At 37.2% G+C, this 13,697-nt stretch overlaps 2 protein-coding genes and 1 non-coding gene across 4 annotated transcripts; 2 read left to right on the forward strand and 1 right to left on the reverse strand.

Moving 5' to 3' along the window:
* Nucleotides 1–263: 263 nt before the first annotated feature.
* On the forward strand, nt 264–602 carry LOC107863132. Its single transcript, XM_016708934.1, has one exon. The coding sequence runs from the start codon at nt 264–266 to the stop codon at nt 600–602; it is 339 nt and encodes a 112-aa protein (XP_016564420.1).
* A 1,234-nt stretch (nt 603–1,836) lies between these two features.
* On the reverse strand, nt 1,837–9,432 carry LOC107850754. Of its 2 annotated transcripts, none has more exons than XM_016695501.2 (3): nt 9,344–9,432; nt 2,773–4,266; nt 1,837–2,190 (listed from the first exon to the last, which is right to left on the reverse strand). In XM_016695501.2, exon 2 carries the CDS (start codon nt 3,604–3,606, stop codon nt 2,890–2,892), a length of 717 nt encoding a protein of 238 aa, XP_016550987.1. In that variant the 5' UTR covers nt 3,607–4,266; nt 9,344–9,432; the 3' UTR covers nt 1,837–2,190; nt 2,773–2,889. The 2 variants fall into 2 exon arrangements, with proteins under 2 accessions (XP_016550987.1, XP_016550994.1); XM_016695508.2 differs by lacking the exon at nt 9,344–9,432 and adding an exon at nt 5,027–5,151.
* An 84-nt stretch (nt 9,433–9,516) lies between these two features.
* On the forward strand, nt 9,517–9,601 carry TRNAM-CAU. Its single transcript is given in 2 exon segments — nt 9,517–9,554; nt 9,566–9,601. It is a non-coding gene; the product is annotated as a tRNA-Met (tRNA).
* The last annotated feature ends 4,096 nt before the right edge of the window (nt 9,602–13,697 follow it).

A 13,697-nucleotide genomic window follows, 5' to 3' on the forward strand; every position in this document is an offset into this window, starting at 1 on the left:
CATTACCTAAAAAGATTGATTCACCTTTATTTAGGGTATTAAACCAAAAGAGAATGGACATTATTGACACAAGATTTTTAACATTTCCAATAAAATGGAAGTGAAAAAATAAATAAATAACAACCCTTAACCTCAAAATCCTCCAAGAACATTATCATCATTATCATTATCATCATTTACATATTAAATCAATTTCTTCATATCCTATGCAATTTTTATCAATTTCTAAACTTGTATTATTCATTATCTTTTTTTATACAACAATGACTCTCAATTGCTTGACATGCAAAGTTCTAAAAAGAACAGATTCACATGAAGAACTGCAAAAAAGAATCAATCATGTTGAAGAAAAGTCGAATTTTCGCCTTTTTCCGGGAGGAATCGAGAGAAACTGGTCGGGAAACTTGGTATCAAAGCCCAGAGTTGAGAAAAGAAGGGTGCGGTCGCTTCTAGGGCAAGAAACTACGACAAGAAAAGATGCGCGTAGGATTCATAACAGTGGTCCGATGGAGTACTTGCCTGATACGCCAAAGCTCTCGAGGAGCCCTGGGATGAGAAGGGATTGGAGTTTCGAGGATCTAAGGCAGGTGATTAAGCGTTGATCAATGCATTTGTTAAGGGTTGAATTCTAAGTTGTGCAGACTCTTCACTTTTCAAATTCTCCGAAAAATACACTAATTTTGGCGAATCCAACACGACCAGCTGACATTTTTGAAGAGTCAGAGCAACATAGGAGTTGATTAATACGTAAGTTAAGGGTTGATTAATATGTAATTATGATCATGTACATGTACATGTATTGATGAAACTATTTTACTATTCATAGGAGTTGATTAATACATAATTTAAGGGTTGATTAATATGTAATCATGATCATGTACATGTACATGTATTGATGAAACTATTTTACTATCTTATATGAAATTGTATTTGTTATTATTTGCATATATGTTAGGTCTATGTAATGAAATGAGAGGGATGATTGAATTTCTTCTCGTTTGTTTAACTCTTAATGACCAGAGTGACCTGATACCTATGCCGATAACACCGAGGCAAACCGATTCAAACTCCACCGTAATTATTAAAAAAAGATCATCTAATGGACCGGTCGACTAAGTTAGGATTGAGGTATAGTTGATTGATCGTTTTATTTTAAGAATTGGGAAGAGAGTTATAATTTGAAAGATTGAAAAAAAAAAAAAAGGGGGCAAATTTGTAAGTAGCTAAAATTCATGACTATTGGCGAAGTCACGCTTATCAAGAATCCAAGAAATACCTACCACCAGGTATAGATACTTTTGCACAGAGGTTAGACATATGAGAAGAAATCACCTAATGTTCTTTTTTAATCAAAAGTTGAAGTTTGAACTTGCGACTTCGACTTCGTGGTTCTCAGCTCACTTCATTGACCACCAGGTCACGCCCTCGGATACAAGCGTGCGGTAAAGTTATCACAGGTTGAAGACGTGAAAGCAACAACTAATAGTTGTATAAGGGAAGGTTGTCTACATCACACCCCTTGGGATGCAACTCTTTTTCAGACCTTACATGAGTGCGGGGTCAATGGCGGATCCATCATATATCCAGGGGTTCATCCGAACCCCCTTCGACGAAAAATTACACTATTTATACACGATTAAAATTACTTTTTATGTATATATTGTATATGTTGAACCCCCTTCGACTAGTTCGTGTGTGCACTTTCGAACCCCTTAATGAACTTCTTGGCTCCGCCACTGCGCGGGATGCTTTGTGCATCAGACTAATTTTACATATAAACTATTCAAGTAAACTCAGAAGCATATGCAAAATTCAGAATCTGAAAGGTTGCTTCACTTGGAACACATAAACAAAGAAAGCAATAAATTTTGAAGGATAGTTTCTTGAATAACAAATCGGACTAGCGATGATCGATCCACATACAACCGATACAAACAACAACAACATACCCAGTGTAATCCCGCAAGTGGTGTAATCCACGTACAACAGATATGTACAGAAAAACATATGAAAGATTCATTTCGTCGGAAGAAAGTTGAGTCACAATCACTTAAGTTGTAGCAACGTAATTTCTGACCTGATATAGCCTGGACATGAGCAACAAAACTGTCCTGCAGCTCACGATCTTCTCAGTCGATTGAACAGAAACCAGAAAAATAATAAGAGCTGTGTAAGGCGGGCATCCGATATCTGCAATTGCATCGGTTGGTGAATTGCATGAAAATAAACAAACAAACATGAAGAGCATCGACATAAAGATGCAATGGAAAAAGGTTCAAATTTATCCTCCGTTATAGTATCGGGACATTCATAACCTTACGTTACCTAATAATCTCATACTTGCCCTTAACTTTAACGGAGCTCCAGCATATATTCCGACAACAACAACATACCTAGTGTAATCCCACACGTAGGGTCTGGGGAGGGTAGAGTATACGCAGAGCCTACCCCTACCTTGGGAGATAGAGAGGTTGTTTCCGACTTTCCGTGTTTCCAATACTTCAGCATAGATTCCACGACTCGAAAAAAAGTTTGTATAAAAGGTCCATATTTACCCCTCCAATTTTGACTATGGTTAAAAATTGTCCTTCATTCCACTTCACGTTGGAGCTCCGGTAAGGTGAAGGACAAATATGAGACAATTTGCTAACAAGGGTATGATATAGTAGTGTAAAATTAAGATGTTTTGTGTAGTAGAACAGTATTTTCAACACTTTTAAAAAAGGACGAGAGAAAACGTAAAGGGGAAAAGAAGGGATGCAAACCACTTACAGTATCATCCAAAGTTCATCAGTCCTTCCAATGTTGTGTATAATGATATTACAATGAGGCTGATAACAACTGATAATATTCTGTGACGTACTTGACCATGACTTATTGTCGACGATTTCAGCTCTTCTTATTTCTAGCTTCTGCTTTCCAATTTCTCCTGCTTGGAATAGATTTGGGTGTTCCATTATTTTCCAATGCAGTCACACGTGAAGAAATTACATTACTCAACGCGACATCTGACAGTTCAATGCGGGGTAAAGCAGGTGCTTGACTTCCACCAGTTGAAGCTAAATTTGGTGAGACCGTACCATTAGTACTAACTTCGTTCTGTTTCACTGTATGGGCATTTCGGGCATCTCTTTTCCAATTCCGCGCGGAGTAAACACGGGTGACTGCGTTCCGGGGAGCTGCGCGCACTGGCATCACACATTCTCCGGAAGCAACATCCACTGGCATTACATATGCCCGGGGACCAACATTTACTGGCATTGAAGAGTCCAGAGTAGCAACCTTTACTGGAATCGAAGAGTCCAGAGGAGCAACATTCACTGGCACCGAAGAGTCCAGCGGAGTGACTTCTACTGAAACCGAAGAGTCCAGCGGAGCAACATTCACTGGCTGTGCACTATCCTGAGAAGCAACAATCACAGGCACCTCCACCGGCAATGAAGCTAGTTGGTTTGTGCCCAACACCTTCATTGCATCAGCTTTAAGACGTTTCCTTTCTCTGTATCTACGTTGACGCTCCCGGTTTTTTAGCCTCTTAGCCAAAAGGTCATCACTGATTACGGCTTTCTGTCCATTATCCTGAGGTTTCTTAACCGGAACATCCATTCTTGAAGTTTAATGATCGTTCAAACTAACAAGAAACCAGCATTTCCGGACAAACTTCTTCACACGACGAAATAATTGCTTATTCCAAGGAACAACCTCATGTAACAGTAGAAATATACGATGTCTTGACCATTAACTCAGCGAGTGAATAAAACACCAAAATGCTTACTTTGACATCAATTTAACTGGTAAAAACACGAAAACACTGAAAATCTATCTACCCCGAGAAGAGTACAGGAGTCTCGGGTTCAAGATCTGCACGAGAATAGAATCACATAAAAGTGACATCATAGAATAAAGCACCTCCAGTCACTGGCACCTTAATTGTTGATATTTAGCATAAAACGACAGAACCTCCAAGGAAACATAAATAAATCCCTTCGTAAGAATACTCTTTGGATATATTAAACTGAAAATTATCAATTCCGCAGACGCACCTCCAGATAGATTAAGCCATTCATCTTGCAAATCACACTGATATGATGGCTAAAGAGAACTAATCCCACTTAAAACCCAAAGTAGCAAAATACTACAAAACAATAACCTCATATGCGATGCAGCGGTTGAGGCCAACGTTAATGTAGTGTGTAATTCAACAGTCGAGCAGCGTCTACAGAGAACTAATATACATCAGCTTGACAGGCAGACTTCAGACACGTCCTGTAAAAAAAAAACATCACGTCCTAACCAAAATTATCTTCATATGGTTGCACAGAATACTGATAGTAAATAAACGTTGACACACTGACTTAGACATGGAAGCTCAATTACTAAAATAGTCAAATGATACTGATTCAAAAACCAAATTCACTGCCGGAAAAAATACAGTAGCCCATCATAGATAAAATAAAATAATAGGTAACGGAGATCCAAATGCCATATTTCTTCATATTCTCGAAAGACCAAATAAAATAATAGGTGGCGGAAAAGCTTTATCTTTAATGCCTATGAATCGGGCAGTTATAAGAAAATGCTTCAAGGCTTTCTTAGTTAAAGTAAGATATATGATTGAATGGGCATAAGTCATACATATCATATAAAATATATACTAGTATATATGAGTACGTAGAATATGTTCCAAGGAATTTGGAAGAGAATACATATTTACGTTAAAAGATATTTGGAACAGAATACATGTTATATATGTTAACAGATTTTTTTGCTTGAATTAATGGTCAAAAACATATCTATACTATCATATTTTTTACGAATTTCATACATCAATTATCTCTTGTTCTCTTAAATAATACATACCTAAACCATCTTATTACACCAGCAACCTAACAAGGACTTGCACTATTTTACATTCTTGCAGTTTTCTCCCGTGACATCACCCATAAAACGTAATCAATCAATTAACCGCAACAGTATTAGAATGGAAATCTAAGTTGATCGGACTCTTCAAAAAATGTTGACGCACCTGTGTCGGATCCTTCAAAAATGCACTATTTTTGAAGGATCCGGCGTGCACCCGATGACAATTTTGAAGAGTCCGAGCAACATAGATGGAAAGCACCCTCCTAAAATTGCATGGTTCATCTCACACTGAAATTGGAAAAAGTACTTATTCTAACAATTTCCTTCATTACCATAGATATTGTTCTTTATGTCCTAAATATTATATTCAAGAACAAAACGAAAAAAACAAATCATAACAACTTATGACATATAAGTAGCATGTTTCCATTTACAACTATTTTTGATAACCGTGATGTCTGGGCCAGCTTGCATGCATCTCGACTAATTCCATGGGATACCTTCCACCAACAACAGGTACCAAATAATTGATCTTTAGCATAGACTATCATGTTAGAAACATTTAGCACCGGGTTTTCTAATCTACGATGAGAAAAAGGAAAATTAAACATGTCGTTAACTCAGAAACTCAAACAAAAGTAACTCTTGAAGATTGGCTCCTGTATGCTTGTACACGATTCAAAATCAACAACCTATGTAAGATATACCTCAAACTTCAAGGAAACTCATAAATATATCTAAGCTCAAGGATACAGACCCTAGAAAAGGGATCATCATATTTTCTTGTAACACTATTTTCTCGCCATTGCAGGGTAAGGCTGCATACAATAAATCCTTATGGTTCGGCCGTTCCAAGGACTCTGCACACAGTGGGAGCTTTAGTTCACTGGGCTGCCCTTTTATGCTATGTTGCTCAAACTCTTCAAAAATGTCGACGGGTGCGTGTTGGATCCTCCAAAAATAGTGTATTTTTGAAGGATCCGACACGGCTGCGGCAACATTTTTGGAGAGTCCGAGCAACGTAGCTTTTATGTTTTCTAACCACGCTTTTGTATAGAGGTCCCCTCTTCCATGGTTCACTGCTTCTAATTGTCTCCATCTTCCACATAGAGAAGCTGAGACCCGAGACACAAATAAAGATATCCCATACCCGGGGTCCACCCCCCACCCAAAACACACACACAACAACCCCTATCTCGCTCTCTCATATTAAGGTGTGTATCTCATTTGTTCAAGTGGATTGGCAGATAAATTCCCATAAGGAAAAGACATTCAAAAGCCATTGCCATGGCCCAACGTGTGATTTTTCAGAACTCCCTGCCGCTCAATCAGTAAACAAGAATTAACGATTTAGTAGATTCGAAATCTAATACGGTGGATGAAGGAAAAACACAGCTTACAACGCCTAGCAAAGACCAAATCATATGATAGCAAGGATATTCTACGACCTCCCAAGTCAAAACATGATAGTCACTAATAAACTCCATTTGCATCCAGAAAAATAAAAAGAAATTCCATCGTCTGCAACTACTTATATTCAGCAGCTAATTTCCCAACAGAGAATATATGCAATTAAAACAGCAAGAGAAAAAGCATGCGACTGACTACCTAGAACAAGAAACAAGAAGAGTGAAGAAACTCGGCCAGCATATCAAGGACCTAGAATGTTTTACCCTTAATGTAGGAAAAAACAGTGATTCAAATGCTTGATGTTTGACAGCTTGAATGCTGACTTCTCCAATAAAAGTTCTTCAAACCGTATGGGGAGATTGGTCATGAATTACTACATGCAGATAGAAAAAGAAGTAGAAGAAAATTCACAACATATGAGATTGCAATGCAAAGGCATGCATCGATATGTTATCCATTTAACTGTTGTTCCGCGAATTCACACAAGTTTGGTCCGACAAACGATTATTATTCAACATGAAAGTAGTTGCTCATCCCGAGACATAACTACAGCTAAAGTGGCATCTTTTGTCAAAGCAAGATACATTATCAGTCTTCAGCACTATGACAAATTAGTTGTCAACTAAACCACTAAATCATGTGAAATTGAATTTCAGCGACTTCTTTAAAAAAGGTAGAACATCAAAAACTTCTTACTACTTCCTGTCGAGTTATGCAAGTGCTCGGGTTGAGTGGAAAAAAATTATTTGTATACATTGTAAATGACATTTTTCTTTTACAAGAACGACAACAACAACAACAATATACCCAGTGTAATCCCACAAAGAGGGATCTGGGGAAGGTAGGATATATGTAGACCTTAACCTTACCTCAGAGGTAGAGAGATTGATTCTGACAGACCCTTGAGTCAAGGAAAAACAATCCAAGTAGCATAAATCGAAGGACAAGAAACTACAGGCGCAATACTATGATTACTAGTGTGAGTGGATAGCAAGACAAAGCACTACTACCTACTAACCTACTACCCTAATCCGTGTCTTCCACGACTTCCTATCTAAAGTCATATCCTCGGTAAGCTGACATTGCGCCAAGCCCTGTCTAATCTCCTCTCCTCAATACTTCTTCAGCTTACCTCTACCTCTCTGAAATCATCCATAAGCCAACCTCTCACACTAATGCACTGGGGCATTAGAACTAGTTACTCATTTTTTTTATCCTCATTTCGGGAATTAGGACAATTTCTATCAAGTATTGTACTAGCTTATACTTACTCTAACATACCACTACCTCCCATTGTTCCATTAAGACCCTTGATTAGAATCCTCAAGCATTTTTAATCAAGACACAAATAACTAAAGAAACTCAACTCAAAATTAAGGGAAGTGAAAATCTGCAACTTTCCAATGAACAAAAAAAGACATACATTGAATGTCGATGATGCACATCAGATCCTCCAAAAGTGGTGCATTTTTGGAGGATCCAACACAGATGGAGTTACTTCGGAGAGTTCAAGCAACATTAAAACTAAAAAGATTCCATCTTTTCCCCCTTTTCACACTTTTTTTTCCATTTAATGGTACAAGTTGTAAAGCACAAAGTACAAATTACTCTAACATACCACAACTTCCCATTGTTCTCTAGTTCCATTTTTACATCTCGACTCAATAACTAAAGAAACTCAACTCATAATTAAGGTAATTGAAAGTTTCCAACTTCACAGCTAAGTTGCGAACTCCTCATTTTTTATGCCGCACCCGTGTCGGATTCTTCAAAACTACACTAATTTTGGCGAATCCAACACGCACCCATTCACATTTTTGACGAGTCCGAGCAACATAGCTTCCTAGTGAACCAAAAAGACTAAAAAGATTCCATTTTTACCCTTTTCTCACTTTTTTTTTCATTTAATTAAAGAAAGAATTTCATAAAACATTTTTAATCAAGACCAAATACTCCTAAATTTCATGGTTTGCAACCTAAATAACTAAAGAAACTCAGCTCATAATTAATGTAACTGCAATTTTGCAACATTCAAGTGAACCCAAGAAACTAAAAAAATCCATTTTTACCCCTTTTTTCTCACTTTTTTTTTTTTTTCATTTAATCAAAGAAAGAATTTCATAAATCAATTTTAATAACAAACTCAGCTCATATAATTAATGTAAGCTAAAGTTTCCAACTTTCAAATGAACAAAAAAGACTAAAAAGATTCCATTTTTACCCCTTTTTTCTCACATTTTTTTTTCATTTAATCAAAGAAAGAATTTCATAAATCAATTTTAATAACAAACTCAGCTCATATAATTAATGTAAGCCAAAGTTTCCAACTTTCAAATGAACAAAAAAGACTAAAAAGATTCCATTTTTACCCCTTTTTTCTCACTTTTTCCCCCATTTAATCAAAGAAAGAACTTCATAAAACATTTTTAATCAAGAAATTTAGCTCATAATAATAAATATAAGTAAAATTTCCCAACTTCCCAATAACCAAAAAAGACTAAAAGATTCCATTTTTACCCTTTTTATTTTTTGATAACCGTGATGTCTGAGTCTTTCACGCACATCGACTAATTTCATTTTTACCCTTTTTCTCACTTATTTTTCCATTAAATCAAACAAATAATTTCATAAAACATTTTTAATCAAGAAACTCAGCTCATAATTACTATAACCCAAAGTTCCCAACTTTCAAATGAACAAAAAAGAACAAAAAGATTCCATTTTTACCCTTTTTTCTCACTTCATAAAACATTTTTAATCAAGAAACTCAGCTCATAATTACTATAAGTGAAATTTTCCAACTTCCCAATGAACAAAAAAGACTAAAAACATTCCATTTTTACCCTTTTCTTCCCACCTTTTTTTTTCCATTGAATCATGGTATGCAACCTAAATAACTAAAGAAACTCAGCTCATAAGTATGGTAAGTAAAATTTTCCAACTTCCCAGTGAACAAAAAAACTAAAAAGACCACATTTTTTTCCATTGAATCAAAGAAAAAAAAATTCTATAAACAAGAAAATAATATTCCCAAAAAAAAAATGTGAAGGGCAAAAACGTGAAAAAGTACCTGAATGAGGTTGTTGGGAGATGAAAGGGTGAAAGATTTGAAAAACCCTAAATTTGTAAGAAGATGGAGCAAATAACAATGGAGTTTTTTTGCCAAAAACAAATAAATAAATAAAATTAAAATAAAATAATTTTTTAGTATATAAATAATTAAATGATGAAATATAAACATAAGGGGTGGTGGCGCAGTTGGCTAGCGCGTAGGTCTCATAGCTTCTGAGTAATCCTGAGGTCGAGAGTTCGAGCCTCTCTCACCCCATTACCTTTTTTACAATTTTTTTTGGCGCACGGTAATTAGTACACGTAAAAAAAAAATGATTTTTTCATTAGGGTAGAGTGTTTCCTACTAAAAATGATTTTATTATTTAAACATGTACATATCCGAGCTGGGGTCTACCGAAAACATTCTCTCTACTTCATCTGAGATGGTATAGACCGCGTACACATTACCCTTCCTAGACCTCACTACGTGAGAATACACTGAGTATGTTGTTATTGTTGGACATGTACGTATTCGACACCTTCATCAAGTTTGTGTTGGAAAGTGTCACTTTGATGGTTAATGCGTTCTTATCAAGGGAAGCTTCATTCACGATGTTCACACTCGAAAGCCTCTAATTAAAGATGGAAAGCTACTTAACGCCCCCGCCACAATAATGCTAATTCACATATTTTTTACATTCTCATATGTTTTTGGCGCTTGGTAATTAGTACACGAAAAAATGACTTTTCATTAGGGTAAAGTGTTTCCTACTAAAAATGATTTTATTATTTAAACATGTACATATCCGAGCTGGGGTCTACCGAAAACAATCTCTCTACTTCATCTGAGATGGTGGTATAAACAGCGTATACATTACCCTCTCCCAAACCTCACTATGTGAGAATACACTAGGTATGTTGTTGTTGTAGACACGTAATTTTGTCCCCCTCAAAAGTTCGATTTTATTCATTTCTACCTTATCATATCATGTATCCTCACCCACGTGATTACATCCCACAAAAATACAAAAAAATAACTCTCAACAAAATCCCTAACAAACTTTTATTCCTTTAACACCCTAACAACCCTCTCCAATAAGAAAATGACAAATCACCACCTCACCACCTCATACCCTACCTCCCTACCCCTACCTAACCCAACCCTACGTCATACCCCCCTCTTTTTTCCTTGTCCAAAAAGAAAGGACCAAAAAAGGAAAATACAATATATATACACAGATACACACATACAAAAGGAGAAGATTTTTTTTGGCATTAACAGAAAACCAAAAAAGAAAAAGGACAGAATTTTTCCTTCATCTCTAGACTCTCACCCTCTCTCTCTCAACAAGCTTCGTCGGCGATCGACCAACGACCCCATCAGCATCCATGGCTGACGTCGGCCAGCTCAGCTTCGGTTAGCCTTCTCCACCTCTGGCTCCCTCCGTTCTCCGACGTCGTCAACAACTAGCTACGGCAACAACCACGTCAATCCTTCATCTCCGACGCCACCAACAACGGCGACAACAACCGCGCCAGCCATAGCCATCTCTGGCGACCTCACAAACGAAGACAACGCCACCAACCGCCGCAACGCTCACCAGCGTCGTCGTCCGCTCTGATCGAACCGGAGAGTGAGATCTGAGGATCATCTCCGTTTCCAGTTGCTGCCGAACGCACCGGAGCTCAGGCGTAGCAAAGGGCCCTTTTTTTTTAGTTCAAAATCCACCAGAAAACACCCAGTCACTGTTCCTATTACTGTTCCGACGAGTCCACCGGATTTTCGAACTCGTTGATTATCTTATGAAAATTTCCGTTTTGGTTCATCGAGCTTGGTACTAGTTTTGGAATTTAAGTTCGATTTCAGTTTCGGGTTTGGATTTCTTCCAATTTGAGTTGGTTTTGTTCGTTGTGGGGTTTCGTATTCGAGGTTTTTCGGCTTTCAGACTTCTTTATTATCGACAAAAGTAAGTGTCAGTGAGGTCCATTTCCTAACCCGCTCTCTTTTTATCTATCTTAGTGTGTTTAATGGATTGTGAATATGTGTGGTGTTATTATATTTTGTTGGATTTTGTTGATGTTGATCATGACGTTTGTGATTTAGTTATGTTGGTTTGAGGAATGAGTTTTATCATGTTTTAATGGATTGAAAAAAAATGGGTGGAATCGAGAAATTGAATAAAAGAATGATTTTAGATTAATGTTAGTTTGTCGTTTGGTCTGTTTCGTCCGAAATAAATTTTAAATTTGTAAACATGATTGGATCGTGTTTAGGTTGAAATGGATAGGCAATATAGGTTCGGGTAGGCAAGAATTTAAAATTGATGTTTCGGTTGGATGTTGGAATGTGCGTGTAAATGTTTCTTTCTAGTTTATCGTATTCAATTCAATTGTATAATTGGCCGGGGAATGCCCTGAGGTAATTTGTATTTACTCACCGGGGAATGCCCCGAAGAATTTTATACGCTAAGAATGCTCGTGATCAAGGCCCGAGGCATCGGGTAAAGCATGGTTTAGGACTGGTGTAGGTTATTTCAGTATTTTTATTTCGGGTTATAATAATTGGACTGGACTTTACATTTTTTTTTTTTGTTATTGTTTGATTATTTTGTGTGCTTTTGTGTGGTTTATGCATTTGTAACGTCAATTTAGCCGATACGCTCTGCCAAGCGACCGTGGTTGAACCACGGGATCGAGGGGTGCCTAACACCTTCCCCTCGGTCAACAGAATTTCTTAGCCGGAATCTCTATTTGCAAACCAGTTTAAGAGTCAAATGGCTTCGAAAAGGATTTTCTAAAGGTGACTTGGCACACCGGATTATGCCAAGTGGCGACTCTGAATAAATAACCCTTTTCCGAAATAAATTTTCATTTCTTGTCACTTAAATAATAAAACCCTTTCGAACTTTAAAATATACATTTTTTTGGAGTACGCAAAAAAGGGGTGTGACAGCTTCTGGCCACTCTTCTTGGGAAGATAACAAGTTTTCAGAATTCGAGCTATTTTTTGAGTCGTATCGGGTTTGTTTGGCATTACGAGTGTATAAGCATTGTTTGTGGTTATTGTTTGTGTTATTTTCACTTTTGTGCTTTTTCGTGCTCTTTGTTTATAGTATTTATCCTATGTGTTACCGCTTTATAGCTGTCATCATGTGTCCACCCCCCGGCCTTCTTTCTGCAACAAGTCCGTAGTACACGTGTTGTACACAACCTCTTGTTGGGTCACCCTTATTTTAGGGGGGAGTCGTCGGTGTTATGGAGTAGGTGGAAAGCAAAGCAGCCACTATCGACCATACGCTCCCCCGAACAGCCTTGTTAGTGAACCACAACATAGGTCAGCGTATAGGTCATGCTTATGTGCATAATATGGAGACCTAGCGGGACCCGCATGGCCCTTTGTAGGAGACTCACCTCTAAATCATCCCTATGTGCTAACTGTTGCATTTTTAAGGATAACGTGGTCATTTGACGGACTGATTTCAAAAAAAAATTGTTAGGAGTAAGGTGCGTAGGCAAAAACGAAAAGAAAAAAAATAGAAAAAGTGAGTCGAAAGGAATGAAAAAAGAGGAATGTCGTAGTTTATTTTAGAATTCGTTATGGCTTTTGTTTTTCACAATCCAAAAACTCAAAAAGATTTTTTATACGTTTTGTATTTGTCTTCTCAAAGTACTGTAAATTCATACAAAAATAAAAAAAATGAAAAAAAAGAGGGTTTCGTTTGCCTTTTCTACTTATTTGTCAAAAATAAAATACCAAAAAAATATTTTTCTACATAATTAGTGGTGTCAGTCTTGGTTGAAGTGTCTAATTGAAAATCCAAAAAGTTTTTATTCGTTTGTTTTGGCAGTGTCTCTTAGGTTAGGGTCAATTTATTAGTTAATCGTTAACTGTCCAATCGGGATGAACTACGCATACCTGATTCCCTTCCCTTGGGTTGGGATACGTAGGCAACCCTCTGTGGGTCCGATAAATCTTTGTGTTGGTCTTTGTCTTCTTATTATCCTAGGTCTCTCGCCCGTAATCTAGAGTTGTTTGCCAAGTAGACTGATTTCGCTCAGTACTTCTGTTCGGCAAATTGGAGTCATGAATTTGGTCTGTCCCATCGACATATGTTTGCGTCAAAAATCCCAAGGGCTGGGAATCTTCTACTCCTGTCGAATTTTTAAGATAACGTCTTGTGTGTTATTACAGGATGGATTTGTCCACCAAGTCTAGAGTTCTGATGGTTGTCAAGGTGCCCAAAAAGTTAATCAAATGGTGGGAAATGTTTAACTATGTTGATCAGCAGAAACTGATTAAAATATTAGGGTATCTTACGGAACTTCTGCATGTTACCCCTCGTCCAAATTTAATAGAAGCTTTGTTGACCTTT

This window comes from Capsicum annuum, chromosome 1 (assembly GCF_002878395.1).
Source record: "Capsicum annuum cultivar UCD-10X-F1 chromosome 1, UCD10Xv1.1, whole genome shotgun sequence".
In the NCBI taxonomy this organism is placed as follows: Eukaryota; Viridiplantae; Streptophyta; class Magnoliopsida; order Solanales; family Solanaceae; genus Capsicum; species Capsicum annuum.

Bases quoted from the DNA above. Each gene is read 5' to 3' on its own strand.
- LOC107863132 (XM_016708934.1), top strand. From the start codon at position 264: ATGACTCTCAATTGCTTGACATGCAAAGTTCTAAAAAGAACAGATTCA.
- LOC107850754 (XM_016695501.2), bottom strand. From the start codon at position 3,606: ATGGATGTTCCGGTTAAGAAACCTCAGGATAATGGACAGAAAGCCGTA.